General features: G+C 36.5%; 1 protein-coding gene and 1 long non-coding RNA gene across 2 annotated transcripts; one reads left to right on the top strand and one right to left on the bottom strand.

Moving 5' to 3' along the window:
* Nucleotides 1–712: 712 nt before the first annotated feature.
* On the bottom strand, nt 713–3,323 carry LOC139189678 (uncharacterized). Its single transcript, XR_011573519.1, has 3 exons — nt 3,094–3,323; nt 2,626–2,683; nt 713–2,179 (listed from the first exon to the last, which is right to left on the bottom strand). It is a non-coding gene; the product is annotated as an uncharacterized lncRNA (long non-coding RNA).
* An 832-nt stretch (nt 3,324–4,155) lies between these two features.
* Nucleotides 4,156–9,539, top strand: LOC103447896 (cytokinin riboside 5'-monophosphate phosphoribohydrolase LOG1). The gene is made up of 7 exons (XM_008387104.4): nt 4,156–4,548; nt 5,119–5,216; nt 5,308–5,338; nt 6,384–6,483; nt 8,629–8,699; nt 9,003–9,146; nt 9,254–9,539. The coding sequence occupies exons 1-7, from the start codon at nt 4,435–4,437 to the stop codon at nt 9,332–9,334; spliced, it is 639 nt and encodes a 212-aa protein (XP_008385326.2). The 5' UTR covers nt 4,156–4,434; the 3' UTR covers nt 9,335–9,539.
* Nucleotides 9,540–16,199: the final 6,660 nt, after the last annotated feature.

Raw genomic sequence — 16,199 nt, 5'->3', positions numbered from 1 at the left:
TTTACCTAACCCCTCTAGCTAAAACAAAACCTAAAAGATATAAAACTGCAAATTAAGCTATAAAACACCAAAACAAAAACACATAAGAAACGTGAGACAAACTTGTAAGCAAGAAGACCCAAAAAAATCTGAATGCACTCTTTATCACATTAATTGTTTCGTTGATAGTTTGTTCATATCTACTATTCAAGGTGATTCTCTTTTCTATATAATTCTCATGAATGTGATTTGGAATATACTTCCTAAATCATATTTATGGGTTCTGGCCGAAGACTCTTGAATCATGTCATAATGCATTCTCCTTCAATGGTTGAAGGTTCAAGATCCATTGTTGTATACTCATATGCATCTGTAAATGAATCAATGATGCCAACAATGCACAGAGCAAACCCTGGAGTTATGAGGTATCACCAAATGATCAAAGGCATATCCACAAGACAATTGTCGTGTCTTGGGTGAAAATGCCTACTTTGAGTAGTGAGTTATCATATGACATGAGTACGAGAACTCATGTTTGATCATGTTCAGTGAACTCACTCTCTATTCAGCACCTACATACTTACCTTGGTGTCTTTCACACCAATGACTCAAACCAGTCACTATCTGAAGAGAGAAGGCATCATATGTACTGATCTTGCAAGATTGTCAATGTCCAGTTGGCAATACTATGATCAAGAACGTTAGGATACATGTATAAAAGAGAAAGATCTTATGAATCTCACTTCTTTATATTACATTCTCACTATTACATATCCTTTGGACTTATTGCTTAAGCTCACAACATTTAATGAGACAGTTTTGCAATAATCATTACCCTTAGATTAAACTAAATTAGTTTAATATGTGAAATGTTTGTAAAATATCATTTTTTTAATTGGCTTTTAGGGCACATTTTCAACAAGCTAATTCCTCCCTCCCTGTAGAAGCAGCCTCACTAACAGCCGAAGCAACCATCTTGTTGTGATGTGAGATATAGTAACTTGCGTATAGCTTTCATTCCTGGCTAATGTGACACCATATGGGGCAGCGACGATCCTCTTCTCCCCCGTTTCCATACTAGCATTGGCAACTGCATCCTCAAACTTTTTCCAAGGTGTGGAAGATTTTGCACACAAAGATACTGAACTCTCTGCTATCAACCAAGTCAACCTAACAAACCAGAACCACACCTACCATAGGGACCACAACTTGCCAACATGAAGATTTAATAATTCCTGCATGACTATCCTACCTAATTGCCGTGGCACTACTAAGATAGCTCGTTCGACTCTTTTTCAGCCTTTCATTTCACAAGGCTAAGTCGCGAACCAATCAAAGATTCAGTTTGGCAGCCTCATTCTTCTCACAATGATGTACTTGTGATGCAAAAGAAAGACGATCAACAATCAACATTATTATGCCAACACAAAGTGCAGAACTTGGGAAGCAGAGCACAAAGATTACCAAGTACAAACTCAACATGAACCCGTAGACTTGACAATTCATTGCCTTCCTAAGTTCTCTTTGATCTTTTAGATGGCCACATAGGAAGACCCACTTGCCTGCATAGGTTGGAAGGAGGCCATTTGACTCTATGCGCACAAGACCCAACGATCATCTACATCTCCAAAGATCTTCCGAAGCACTTAAAGCCATATGCGCCACTTTTAATATTTGGAATCATGAAGTCATTGCTCTTAATAGGTCAAGAACATTCTTCGAGTTTTGTGCTTATCTTAGCACGCGAGTCACTGGGCCCACGTGCCCTGCAGACATCATTTCGATATTATGCCTAGACATGCCATGACAGTGGACCTGCCCACTTTGTCGGTTGAGAAGAAGAAGAATGGCCTATGCCTAGAAATGGTCGTTGAGCATGCACACATCCCACTACGTAGAACACATCCCACTACGTAGAACACATCCTTGACCAACCAAAAAATTGGAAGCTTGAAGCCCAAGCAGTTCTAAAAGTGATGAGATAATCCTTTACTAATCTCGCATCAATGTTCAATGGGAAAATCGCATAATTACCTTTCAGGTAAGCCTTGAAAGATTTTTTTTTTCTTCGAATCTAGCCTCAGAATACTCATAGCAAATTTCCCTACTTCGAATTGGGTTTCTGCCTGCTTGTATTTTGAATCCTTGATACAACTTACAACTTTCTTTGGAGACGATATCGTGTTATACCTCAAAACATCTGCCAAATAAACGAAGAAAATCTTAAAAGATGCTCATAAGACCTTAATTTAATCAAACGATGTTTCTTTTGATAGTGTTGTTGTAGATGGATTGGCTTTTAGCAACACGGATAGTTGGATCAAAATCCAACGGCTACAAATAAGGGGGCACTCTAAAAGTTATAATAATTATAGCTGTTGAATTTTGATCTAACGGTCTGTGTTGCTTGGTCAGCAGGATTCGGACCCTTTGCTCAGGAGAGGATCCAAATCCTATCCAAGAAGTTCAAAGTAGGGCTGGGTTTGGTTCGAAACGATTCGGATTTTTGCCAAAATCGAAACTGAACCGAAATTTCGGTTCGGTTCGGTTCATTTTTTTCAGTTTTTTTCGGTTCGGTTTCGACCCGGTTTGATTTTTTTTTCCTTCTTCTTCTGCAAACACCTTTGCATTTAATCTTGCACTCACCGGTGCTTCCAGTGAGCATGTATGTTATCCAACATGTTGTGGGTCAAACCATCTCTACCTACAAAATCCAAATTAACTGAATCAGTAACCACTAACCAGAAACTCATAACCTTTCTTACTATTTTTCTGCATTTCGAAGCTCTAAAGTCAAAAAATTTCATCAAGGAAAACCCAAATCGAAATGATCTCCAATTTCACAATTCTCATTAAGCAATCAAATGAATCAAAACCTAAATGAAGGATGTAAAAGCAAAGGAAGGAGATTATCTATAGCAATGAAATTGAAAATAAAATCGCAATCAATACATGATTGTTGCTTCAGTTCCCAGCCAAAAGAAGGAAAAGAAAATCGCAAACCCCATGAAGTTGAAAAGTTGCAGAACCCATGAAATTGAAAATAAAATTTGCAAAACCCATGAAATTGAAAAGAAATCTGTAGAACATGAGAGAAATTACCATGAGACTAACCTTGTAAAGGAAGTCGTGGGTCGTCATCAAGACTCAAAACAGCGAGAGGAAGTCGCAGATCGCGGTCATGGGGGTGAGACTCTGCATCGACATGGAGGGTCTCACAAATATGAAGCTTGGAATAGAAAGGAGGATGAGGGTTATGGAGAAGAATGGAGAAATTTGAGGCACGAACATAGAGATTGAGAGAGTCTGGAGGCAGGGAACAAGAGAGAGAGAAGAGGGGGAATGAAAACTAGAAAAGGTGAGGTGCGGCTACTACCTAGTGGCTAGGGTTAAAAGGGTTTTGTTGATTTCTTATAAAAATTAAAAAATTTCTTCAAAATCCTAAAGGCACAAGGGTTCAAACCTATGCGCTCTAGCTTGAAAAGTTTCAGTGTAACCAACTTGGCAACATATTCTATTTTGTTATGATTGTATGACTAAACTATTTATAAATATTGAAAAAAAAAATTAAATATATACATATCGGTTCGGTTCGGTTTTTTTCGGTTCAGGTTTTTTTGGCCTCGGTCCGGTTCGGTTTTCGGTTTTTTTAACCCACCCCTAGTTCGAAGGCCAAATTGGATGAAACAAAAATGTTCAAACTCCAATTTGACACTAGGTGGAATGATCAAAGCACATATTGGTATATTACAAATTAGCGCTAAATATATTTTATACCTTTCAGATTGAAGGTGAATTAGGAAGTTTTAATTTTTTTCACATTGCACACTAAAGTTTTGAGATTGTATTAATTATACATTTAGCCTACTTGAACGTTTAATCCTCTATTATTTGATAAGTTTTTAATAGCAATATAATGCAAATGTTAGTTAAATATCAGATCATATCCTAGTGTCATACTCACCATATCATCAATTTAATAAAGAATCACATAGGCAATCAGACTAAAAAAAACAAATTGATGTCATTTTAATACCTCATAATGCAATATAACTAAAACACTGTAATCCACGCTCGCATGATACTAATTGGTAGCATTGTCTAATTATCTTTAATTATCTTTCACCCGACATATATAATAATACAATTGACAACAAAAGGTAAAGTCTCATTCCGATTGGTTGGTAAGATAGATATGGATACAACTCGGGTGATAAAATAAGCCCCGTACTCTCTCTGGTCCGCAAAGGGATGGATGGACCATTGAGTATGGAACTGCGCGTGCTAATATACGCCTATATGTTGTACCGTTATATATATGTGCAAACACAGCCCCATGAAACGAAATCAAACAACATCACTTCCAAATTCTCAACCTGTTAGAGAGAGAGAGAGAGAGAGAGAGAGAGAGAGAGAGAGAGAGAGAGGAAAAAGAAGAGAGAGATTAAGAGAAAGATGGAGAAGGAAATGAAGCTATCAAAATTCAAGAGGATTTGTGTGTTTTGTGGAAGTAGTCCAGGAAACAAAAGCAGTTATAAAGAAGCAGCTATTGAGCTGGGAGAAGAACTGGTAATACTAAAACTAATACTCGCTTTTCAACTTGGGTTTGATTTTTTGGGTTTTCTAGCTGAATTTCAAGTAGGTTGATCTTCATTCTTCTACACACACACACACACACACACACAATATACACATATACATATGTATATACGTATATAACGGGTTTATGTTTTCAATTGATGCTCTTAGATTGACATAAGCTTATTAGTTTTGACCATTTGCAACTTCAAGCCTCTGCTTCATGTATCTTACTCTCAATCTATATATGTGTATATACATAAAGAAGGCTGGGAATTAACAATGAAATCATTTTATCTATCCTTCCCACTTTCATGGAACAACCAAATGTAGTTTATTTGACTAGTACCTCTCTCTCTCTCTCTCTCATATGGAAATAGGGTGATTCTAGTATGATGAGAATTTTATTAATTTGTATTCCCTAATAGTGATCATGCACTTCTGTCTTTACTTTTTTCACTAAAAAAAGGTAGAGGACGACTTTTTTAGGGTACAAGTAACAATTCTCCAAAATTATTTTTAGTTACTGAGTATCATTGTGTGATTCATATTTTGCAAAAGGTTTCAAAGAATATTGATTTGGTATATGGAGGAGGGAGTGTTGGACTGATGGGGCTGATTTCCCAAGCTGTTTATGATGGTGGTAGACATGTCATTGGGTGAGGATCTTAATTCTTCCTCCTTGCCTTTAATTCTGCTTTTGGTTTTCAACTCAAACTAATCATTTTTGTCATGTTATTGTCTCTGTAGAGTTATTCCCAAGACACTCATGCCTAGAGAGGTATGTTCTCTATTATTATTTTTTCCCATGGCATTTTACTCTAACACAATATGATGAAAATGACCATACAAAACACAACTTGTGAGAAAAATACACAGAGAGGGAGAGACAGAGACAGAGAGAGAGATATCTACTTTTCTCTTTATTTTTAAAATTATTTTAGAATATTATTTCATGATGAATTTCTACCTCACCTTTGTTATCTTAATATTCTGGGTTTTTCTCATGCCATTTTTGGAGTTCAAGATCGACAGCTAGACTCTCTCTAGCTTAGAAATATGATTGGTGCTCCAATTTTTCAGCTTTCACATGTGGAATTGGTTTTGAATTCATCCCTAAATCCACCTGCCCAATCTTGGGTCTTCCACATTTTTGTCCTTCTCTTCTAGCTTTATATCCCACTAGTAGTTACTCAGATTCTTCATGGAACAAAAATATCAGCCTTTTATACTTGTAATTTTTTTGTATTTTCTATCTCCTTATTTTGAGAAAATTTTAAGGATAAATGAGTGTATATTTATTTTTCAAATTTTCTTTCTCTCTTTCCATGTAATTATAATATGTTGATGTGAGAAGATAGACACAAGAGAATGTGGCATTCAAGATGTCACTAATTCTTTTTGCCTTGTATGGAGTTGCTGACTCAAATGATATTAGATTGAGCCCACCACTGTGCACCACTCATGATTGCTTCTCTTTGGACAAACTGGATCCCTCTGGATCCAACGGATCTGAGCCCACTAATCAATGAATTCGGACCATTGAAATTTTATCTAATGGTTACAAACAGGAGGACTCTCTAAAGTTATAATAATTGTAGCCGTTAGATCAAATTTTAATGATTCGAATTCATTGATTAGTAGGCTCAGATTCTTTTGGATCCGGAAGGGATCCAGTTCCCTCTTTGGCCAACACTATGACAAATCTCTCTCTCTCTCTCTCTCTCTCTCTCTTCCTTTGTGCTTGTTTTTCTACCCAATATCTTCAGTTTTTATTTTTTTTATTTTTATGGGGACCAATTTGTGTGTATTGGCCGAGTTTTCAGATAACTGGAGACACTGTGGGGGAAGTGAAAGCAGTAGCAGACATGCACCAAAGGAAGGCAGAGATGGCAAAGCACTCTGATGCCTTTATTGCCTTACCTGGTTGGTATATAACCTGGCATGTACACACACACACACTGTATACACTTCATACCAAAACACCTTAATAACATAACTTATATTTTCATGGTTTACTTAAAGTTCCCTTGAAATACATGAGAGTAAAAGTTTAAATTGACCATAAAGTAACAAGATAAAATGATATAAAATCCAGCAACAATATGATATATTTTCAGAAGACATAAGTTGAAATGGGCCATATTGTTCATAATTAAAGGCATCAACACCAAGCTGAAAAGAACACTTGGAAAATAAGTTAGTCCTACTGAAATTTTGCTAAAGAATATTTTCCAAGAGAAAATATATTGTGACCAACCCTGTTTAGATTAACCTCAGTGATAAATTTTGTGTAATTTCTGTAAGTCTGGATCTCTCATCTCGACTACAATTTGTGTTATCGGATAATAAGAAATACATATACACAATTATTTACACTCATTTAATAGGGTGTAATCGAAACCCTCATACCCTCATGATCCGCTTGCCGTTTATTAGATTTTAATTCCCAATTAGAAACTGTTAGCCGTTTCATGCTATCTTCTTCCATATCTCTCTGAACAAAAAAACATAAAAGATGAAGGTGTCAGTTGTGGCCCTTAGCAATAAACCATATGTACTTGGAAATCTGCAAAGGTACTGTTAAATGTTAATATATTTCCTGGAGCATTTGGTTTAATATCTTAGTGAATAGGATATTGGATTTTCACCCTATGCATTCGAAGTTCGAAACCCCCATTTTCATTAAATTATTGTAATAATTTTAAATCCGATCCCTTCTCTTAATAACAATAAATTAACAAAAAACTGTAATCCTGAAGGGAGAAGGGGGTTTATATTTGGCGTTAGCCGACATTGCAGCAGGAAGCTGCCGGTGGTTTAAATTTTAAATAGTAAAAAAACACACAAAACACTTCATCAAAATAATTAATATATACAGAATTAATTAATTCATATACCTATATATAAAATAAGAAGGTAAAAATGTGAAGCTTTCAAAATCTAAAGGAATGCCCCTCTCTATTTAGGGTTTTCAAAATAAAACAATTTAATTCATAAGGATAAGATAGTTCAAGACATTTTCAATGAAATTAGTATTTGATATTTTTTTTTTTAAGAAAAACACCCGTAGTGGGTGGTTTCATTTTTATTTTTATTTATTTTTGAATAATTACTTTTTTTTTTAATAAAAACTATAAAATTATTATTTTTAGCCTAATATCTACAAACATAATTTAGCATAAAATACCAATTGCTATAGGCGACTATAAGGCTAGTCATTACTTAAATCTGACCACCTTTTTAAATACCTAAAAGGAAAAACTTGGAACATTTCTTTAAAATGTCTTTGTGAGTCTTCCCGACCTCTGAAAATGATAGATAATCGTGACTTTCCACATGTTGTTCCTTTTTTTTATTTAAAAAAAAAAGGGAGGTTGACAACCTGTATAGACACAAAACAAAATGAAAAAAAACGAAAAAAAAAAAAAAGGGAAAGAAGAAGAATATTAACCCTTTCACCAAATCGACCAAATGCCAGATGAAAATGGTCCTTAGTAAGATGTGGCCTGCACGTGAAATAAGACAAAAAAGTTTCACGCTGACTCTTAACCCTTTTAACCAACTTGTCCTCCATTTATTCATCTTTCAATTTTTTGGGACATTTATTTAATTTAGGAGCTGGAACACTTTTTTCAATCCTATCCTAATTCCTATCCATGTAAAACCCAAGCTCACTACTAAAGTTTGCTAAAAGGGAGCGGGGTTTGCACTTTTGGGCACCGTTTCTACGGTGATTTGGGTAGAAGGTGGTGTTGCTATTGTTATTGGATAATTTCAAGACTTCGATTTTGACCATCTGCATTCTAAACTGAAAACGTATAGCAAACTAAAGGCGTGTAGCATTCTCTAATAACTTAAAAAAAGTAGGTCAAGATCACTAACATATTTTGTCCATAAAAACAAAATCACCAACCTTTTCATATTAACAAATTAGGCCGACATTTTGGGCCTCAAGTTCAGTCTAATTGGGTTCATTCGAAGCTCCTTTAGTTAAAGTGAAAAGGGCAAAAAGAGGATTGGATCATTATTATTTTATTTATTTATTTCTTTTTCTTTGAATGTATGAAGGTGGCTATGGAACTCTTGAAGAGCTTCTTGAAGTGATAACATGGGCTCAACTGGGCATTCATGACAAACCGGTAATGCCTATGTTTGTGCTTTAATTAATTTATTTGTAGCCTAGGTACTTAAAGTGACTCGATTAGTTCAAATCCACATCTTTAAAATGAAGAATTCGAGGTCTTATGATCTTATGAACATCTTCAGGAAAATGTTCTCTTAATAAACTGTTTCAAACTGCGAATTTTTATCATCGATCATGTTGGATTTTTGCCCAAGTTTACATTCTGGATTTCACAATCTGAAAACAGAATTTGGCAAGAAAACTATTTATCACCATTTTCTTTAAATCGTAAGATGGATTAAAAATGTCCTTTTTTCAGGTTGGTTTGCTGAACGTGGATGGGTACTATAACTCCTTGTTGTCATTTATCGACAAGGCAGTAGAGGAAGGTTTCATTAGTCCAACAGCACGCCACATAATTGTTTCTGCTCCTACTGCCAAGGAGTTAGTGAAGAAAATGGAGGTAATTAATCAAAAGGTTTTTACAACTTCTAGTACTTTTTTTTTTTTTTTGCTGCATTTGCATGTACTAATTAAACTTGATCTGCATATTTTTTTACTTTTCATCAGGAATATTTTCCACGCCATGAAAGAGTTGCTTCAAAGCTAAGCTGGGAAATTGAGCAGTTAGGCTATCCCCCAATTTTGTAACATTTCAAGGTGAGCATATTATTAAGGACATGGTAGAAAGCTGAAAGCGGATGGCTTAGCTCTTCAGTGCTGTGCTGAAAGGAATTAATTTTAGATTTTAGATGACTGAAACCTTCCTGAACTGGGAATTCCATTTTTCTGTATTTCCCTTTCTGTTAGTGTAAAACTCAAAGAAATAAAACAAAAACTAATTTGACCTCAACAAGTTATGTAGCCTTGATTAATTATGGTCTTCAGTTTGAGATCTGGTTTTTAATTAAAACTAGAAGAATTGATGCCTGAGCGTTGCGGCGGGTTAAAAAAATTGTCTTGCAGTTCAAATCTTATCTTAAAGAAGAGCGGTAATTCTTTTTGTTATTTAGATAACAGCAGCATCACATTAAAGCAAGTGACATGTAATATAAATAATAGAACAAAATTAAATATTTTAAGAAAGTGACCACAACACAATGTGATTGCATAAGAGTACACATGTAGTATGCGGTTTAATAAGCTTGTTCTTATTGACCATAACTTGGTTTACACATATTTAGAACGACGCTATCTGCACATATACAACGGATGACAAAAGTTCCACACTGAAACACCAACATACAAATAATATGATTCACACACCTACCTATCTTTATCCTATAAATTAATTTCCCACCTGTCCCTAGAGACTCGAGAGCGAAAGGGAGGGTCTAAGTGGATAAAAAATGATTTATGACTCTAAAATCTTCTTCATCTGACCAATTATTAGGATTTGCAGGCAAGTATATTGTGTGAACAACCAATTTGTTTCGATGGTAAACCCATTCTTGTTTTCTCTATTTAGTGTGCAGTTGATGTGCCTGGTCTTGGAGCAGTGTCTGAAAATTTAAATTTAGTTTCTCGAAGTTCTTCTTCTTTTTTATCTCTAACCAATCTCCTTAAATTTTTTACCAAAACTCCTAGGATATGTTATTCACTTCGATCAATTTCTTTCAACATTTTATTTGCTCTGAATAACAGATATAATACAACATCAACAACAATAGTACATAGAAATGCACGACAGAGGATATGAAGCTTGAAAAGCAAACTTTTTAAGAACATCCATTAAACGTAAAAGAGAATCAAAAGGAAAAACAGGTAAAAGAGAGACACATGTTGAAATGCGTCCAACAATCGCATGACTATGATTAAAACCAAAAACAAATGTCTAGTATGCTCTTTAGGGTTTAGGACCAATACCCAAACTCACTTTAGATTCACAACCATATAATTTTTTGTGGCCTTGTTGAAAAGCTTCCATCATCTTTAAAACTGTTGAAGAACGCTTCCCTTTCCCTCCATCTCTCTGTAACAGCTACCCTCTCCAAAACTGCCCGGCCAAGCGTTGAAGGGGAAACAGGCCACGCATAAAAGGCCCAAAAAAATATACAACCCGCCCCAAGCAAAAACCCAGCCCCCAAACCAACGGCAATTCCGTTAAAAAAAAAAAAATACCCAATTGATATTGCTCTGCAGCTAAGCAACAGTGCCACCCCTCCCAACAAACCCAAGGCCCGACCCTTTTTCAAATCTTAAAAAAGATCGTAATTCCCTAAATAAACTCAAATCCCAAATCGAAATTACACTATCACCAAGCTATAGTGTGCCACCCACAAAAAGTCTATGGAAGTTCAATTTTTAGACCACATGCAAAGGATTGAAAAAAAAAAAAAAAAACACATTTTACGAACATCAAAGCAAACATACCAGGGTCTAGGGCTTAAACCCCAACACCAAAACAAATATAAATGAGTTCACAATACTGAGCAGCACCTAAGTTTATCATTCTATGCTTTGTACGAAGACAGAAAACATGATCTTCAACCTAACTACACAACAAGCTTTGGATTCTATAAAATATTTCTATATTATCCAAAAATAGCATGAACGGGGAGAACATGACATCACATAGAACGATCTCAGGCCGCATACAGTTTCATTTTTTCATAACCAAAAGAAATAACAAAACACACGCAAAAAACAAACATAATGCAAAGGTAACAAATGTAAACCCACACTGTCACTCTATGATTCAATTTGGATGAACATTAACCACAACAAATCATGATCTACCAAAATAAAAAACCTAAAGCTCATCGGTTCACTGGCATGATAAACAAAAATGGTGCACATAATATAAGAACACCAAAAATACAACTTCATACCGTCGAGAAAAAAAAAAGCTTAAAACCCCAATGAACAATAACTGTAAAGACATAAGCCCAAACAAATATAAACCTTTTCTTCAGAAATACAATGATAAATTTTCTTTCACTAGAAAAAACATAATGTTAGAAAATTCAAAGCTTCCATTACCTTTTGAACCACACAACTTTCATATAATCAGAAATCGTCAAACCCTTGAGAAAACATCAAATTTCTTAAATTACATCAAATTTATATAAAAATATAAATATTAAAAATCAGAACCCAAACTTAAAAGTCAAAATTAAATTAGTAAATAAATTTAAAAAACCTATATGGTACCTGCCCTGTGATTAATCCATGGAAGAAAATATCGATAATATCGGCGAAATATCGCCGATATTATCGGTTTTTCAGGTAATGGATATTTAAATAGGTATCCAAATGGTTTTCGGCAAAATATCGCGATATTATCGATATTATCGATAATATCGCGATATTTTGGAAATATCGCGATATTTTTTTAACCGTGCTACTCGGAGAAGAACGCCGGAGCTTCTACAGCTCCGGCCGACCACAAACAAGGGTTCTAGACCCCGATCTAGGTATCAAACAAAAGCACGAGACGAGAGGAGTGCGTTTATACCTTCCATTTGCCGTGAAACGACCCGTGGTGGTCGGAAAACCTCTCGACACCCACGGTCTCGCCAGAGATGGGTGCGCCTATTCCCGGGCTGATTCCGTGCTAAATCCTTGGTAAAAAGGACAGAATAACCTCAATAATCACATCCAAGCAACAAACCAACACGGAAAGAGAGGTTCGAGGCTTACCTAACCATAACCCATGAAGAACTCGCCGGAGGTTCTTGGGGTTTCGTCGAGTTGCGCAGCGACGGGAGAGAGAGAAAGAGAGAGAGAGAGACGACGGCGTGTAGAAGGTGATGACGATGTCGTCGACGGAGTACCACGAAGGATGTGCGTGGGTGCTCTCGGGTGTGGGTCAAAGGGTGAAAGAGTGAGGGTCTTCGAGAGAGGGAGAGTGAGTGCAGAGAAGAAAGAAGGAGAAAGAGGTCACGGGGTGGGGAGAGAGAGAGATACGTGAGGGTGCTAGGGTGCTGCCATGTGGTAGCTTGAGAGAATTTGGAAATCAAAATGAATGGTCCAGATTTGGTTAAGATAGGGGACTAAAACGATAATTTCATAATTATTTGGGGAACCACGAAAATATATAAAAATTTGGGGTTGGGTTGTTACAGTGTGTCTGTGCGTGTGTGTGTAGAAGTGGGGTGCACTTTGAAGTGTGTGTGTGTGTAGAAGTGGGGTGCACTTTGAAGTGTGTGTGTGTGTGTGTTATCCAAGAGAAGAAAAAAAAAATCCAAACCTGCTTTCAAAATATCCAGGCTATGTGTCAGTCTGTGTGTGTTATCTGAGAGAAAAAAAAATGCAATATATAAAGTGTAAAATATTGTACTAATTCATTATATATAATGATTGTGGTGTCTTTAAACTTTTTTCATTAATTACTACATATTTTTTACACTCACAATGTTTGCCAGCTCGCTATATAATCAATTTAAATCAGTTAAATCCATCATGCAATGCATTTCCTTCCAATTTTTTGTGATAAACTAATAGATAATTGACTAAATAAACATCTTACAAAGTTTCAATTAAAATTTCCAAGTTTTTCTTACAATTTCCGTGGTTTCCATATAATTTTTATCGATATCGATATTTTACCGATATTTCCATCGATATTTCCGTGTTTTCGGACTACCGATATTTCCGATATTACCGATATTTAATACCTTGGATTAATCCAAACAAAATACAATTTCCAATATCCAAAAATATAAATATTAAAAACCAGAACCCAAACTTAAAAGCCAAATTGTGATTTGTGTGCGCATATGTGTTAAAATTAGGTCGAGATAGAGAGTACTAATGAGATGAAAAATAAACAATCATTCCATTAAAAATGCAACTCATCATAAATTCAACAAAGAAAAGAGAAACCCATAAACCAAAACCACTCAATTCCTAAAATCAACTGTAAATCACAAAAACCACTACCTTATAATAGTAGGACATAACTCCTACACATCACTAATCGAAAGGACATGAAAATGGAAAACTACAAGAACTATTACAGTGGTAATATGAACAGCAGAAGAAAAAAAATAGCAATTGAAGCATGCAGTGAAACCAAATCCTCACAAAACAGAGAAACACAGTGGATAGCAGAACAACTCACCTTCGAAGAGAAAAACACAGAGGATAGTATAACATAACCAGAAAAATAAAATGAGCATAAACAGGTCCTTAAAGCAACAAAACAAAAAGAACACAAAAAGCACTCTCCAATCCCCAAATTCATTAAAAAAAATCACAAAAGCATGAGTTGAAACCTAACCAAACAGTAAACCACATATTAAAAAATGACTCATCTTGTCAATTAGCAAATGCAGACACAAGAAAGACCAAGAATGAGCAAACTTGGACAAAATCCGCACATGCAGATACATAATGGACAAAAGGTGAGGAAAACGTGCACACAACGACCCTGACTTTCCACTGCTCGACATGAACAACCCTCATTCTCTCTCCCTCTCTCTCTATAAGCCGCATGCCCTACCTTTCTTCATGCCTCTATAAACCATCACCAACCACGAATGTGTCGTGCGCCATTGAGGTCACCCTGCCCTAATTCCTACACCTACCCCTCTCTCTCTATCTCTCTCTCTTTCCACAACATCCCCTCCCTCCCCTCAGCCTCCGGCCTACTCTCTCCCTCTCTATGTAAACCCTCATCAAACACGAATGTCCTAGGCCCCCATCGAATCCACCCAACCCTAATTCATGTGCCCATCACTCCCTCTCTTGCTCTCTCTCTTTCTGCCACAACCCCTCTCTCTCTCTCCCTCGAACCCACCACGTTAACGGGTCAAGAACAATTGGAATTCCAAAACTGCCAGCCAGGTTTTTCAGGAAACCATAGGATTCAAACCCATATGGGCAAAATTGTCATTTCAAAGCCCAAGCGAGCCTAAGCGCTGGATGACACACCCCGACCTGGTATGTCCATTAGGATTCTGAGTCGAGCTGTGTTGGCTGACACCTGGAAGGTGACGAAGTCATAAAGTATAGCGATATGGAAAATGTGAATAAATTTAATCCTAAAAGTGCCTAAATATAAGAGTGTGTTATGAGCGGGAATGAATCCAATTCACACGTAATGACAGAGCATAAGTACATTACAGTAAAATAGGGTGAGAATTATACCATCGATAGTAATTGCCTACACCAAGATTTGCCAATAATCCTCGTCGGTACAAAAACTCTGCTAATAGAACCTAAGGTTTGTGTTACAACTCCGTAGCACGAATATCAACACGTCACAAACAATCATCGCCTAAAATAAATATTTAGTCATGTCTCAGAATTCTTATTGATAAAACACGTAACTTACATTTCTCCAAGGACATTTTGGAATGGTTTGAGACCCATTGACCAAAAGTCAACCGTTGGTCAAAGATCGACGGTAGGGTCCACAATCCTATGTAACTCAATCCGGAAGATTTGCATTACAGATTTCCAATCCGTAACTTCAAAAGATCCACTTTATGTTTCTAAAACATCATACGAAAGTTTCATTACGATCCAACGGTTGGATCTCTGCCAATTGAGAATTCAAGTGGCGGTTAACGCTTTATTTTATGAACTAACAAATCCAATTCATGAAGATCCGTATGTCGGATTCCCAATCCGTAAGTTCCTATGACCCTCACATATTACGTACTATAACATATTAAAGTTTGGTGACTATCCAACGGTCGGATCGTTGATTGCTATGATAATCAAGTGACGGACCTTAATGGAACTAGGTTCAAACGATGGAAATTCGTCAATCAGACTTCACATATAGAATTGGAGAATCAATTTTAGCCTAGGGAGGTCAAGGGATGCCTCGGTCCACGCACCGCCTTACACGGCGGTCAGCCACCCAAACTCGTCGGAAAAATCAACCATTTCAAAAAATTCTCAAACTTCACAAAAATGAAGATATCAGTGAGTAAAGAAAGTTTTATACCTGTGGCCAAGCCCAATTTAGCCAGGAAAAGCCTCAAATCGCTCCGAACTCGCCAAAAACCCATGAGTGTTCGTCGATTCGATTTCTCCGATGTTCCAACACCCTTAACACTGGTTGGGTCTTGTTCCTAGGTCCAAGGGGAGTTGATTAAGAGTGGTGGTGGGTGGTGGAACTCGTTGGAACAGAGGAATCGTCGTCGAGCACCTCTGATGTTCCAGTGGAGTTTCTCACGGTTTTGGACCTAAAAACCCTCAAATTGGGAGGAGATGGTAGAGGGGAGGTGGTGGAGTAGGTTTCAAGTGATGGATGTGTGAATTTCAACTGAAAAATGGTGGAGATTGGCTGGAATTTTGGCCATATAGAAATTGGGTTCCTGGTATGCACAGGTTGAAAAAGAGATAACCATTTCACTCTCTTCTTCTAATTGGTCCCTTAACCTTTTAATTTGATTGGTCACTAACTCACCTTCTAATTGGTTCCCCTACCTTTCCTTTGTGATTGGGCCAAATTCCCACATGGTGGGAATTCATTTAATTAAAGGGTTAAGGTAAAAAAAAATAAGGAAAACCAACTTCGAACGTCCATAACTATACTGCTATAATCCAGACTTGCAAA

Source organism: Malus domestica, chromosome 11 (assembly GCF_042453785.1).
Source record: "Malus domestica chromosome 11, GDT2T_hap1".
NCBI lineage: Eukaryota > Viridiplantae > Streptophyta > Magnoliopsida > Rosales > Rosaceae > Malus > Malus domestica.
This window is presented reverse-complemented; position numbering and strand designations above follow the sequence as displayed.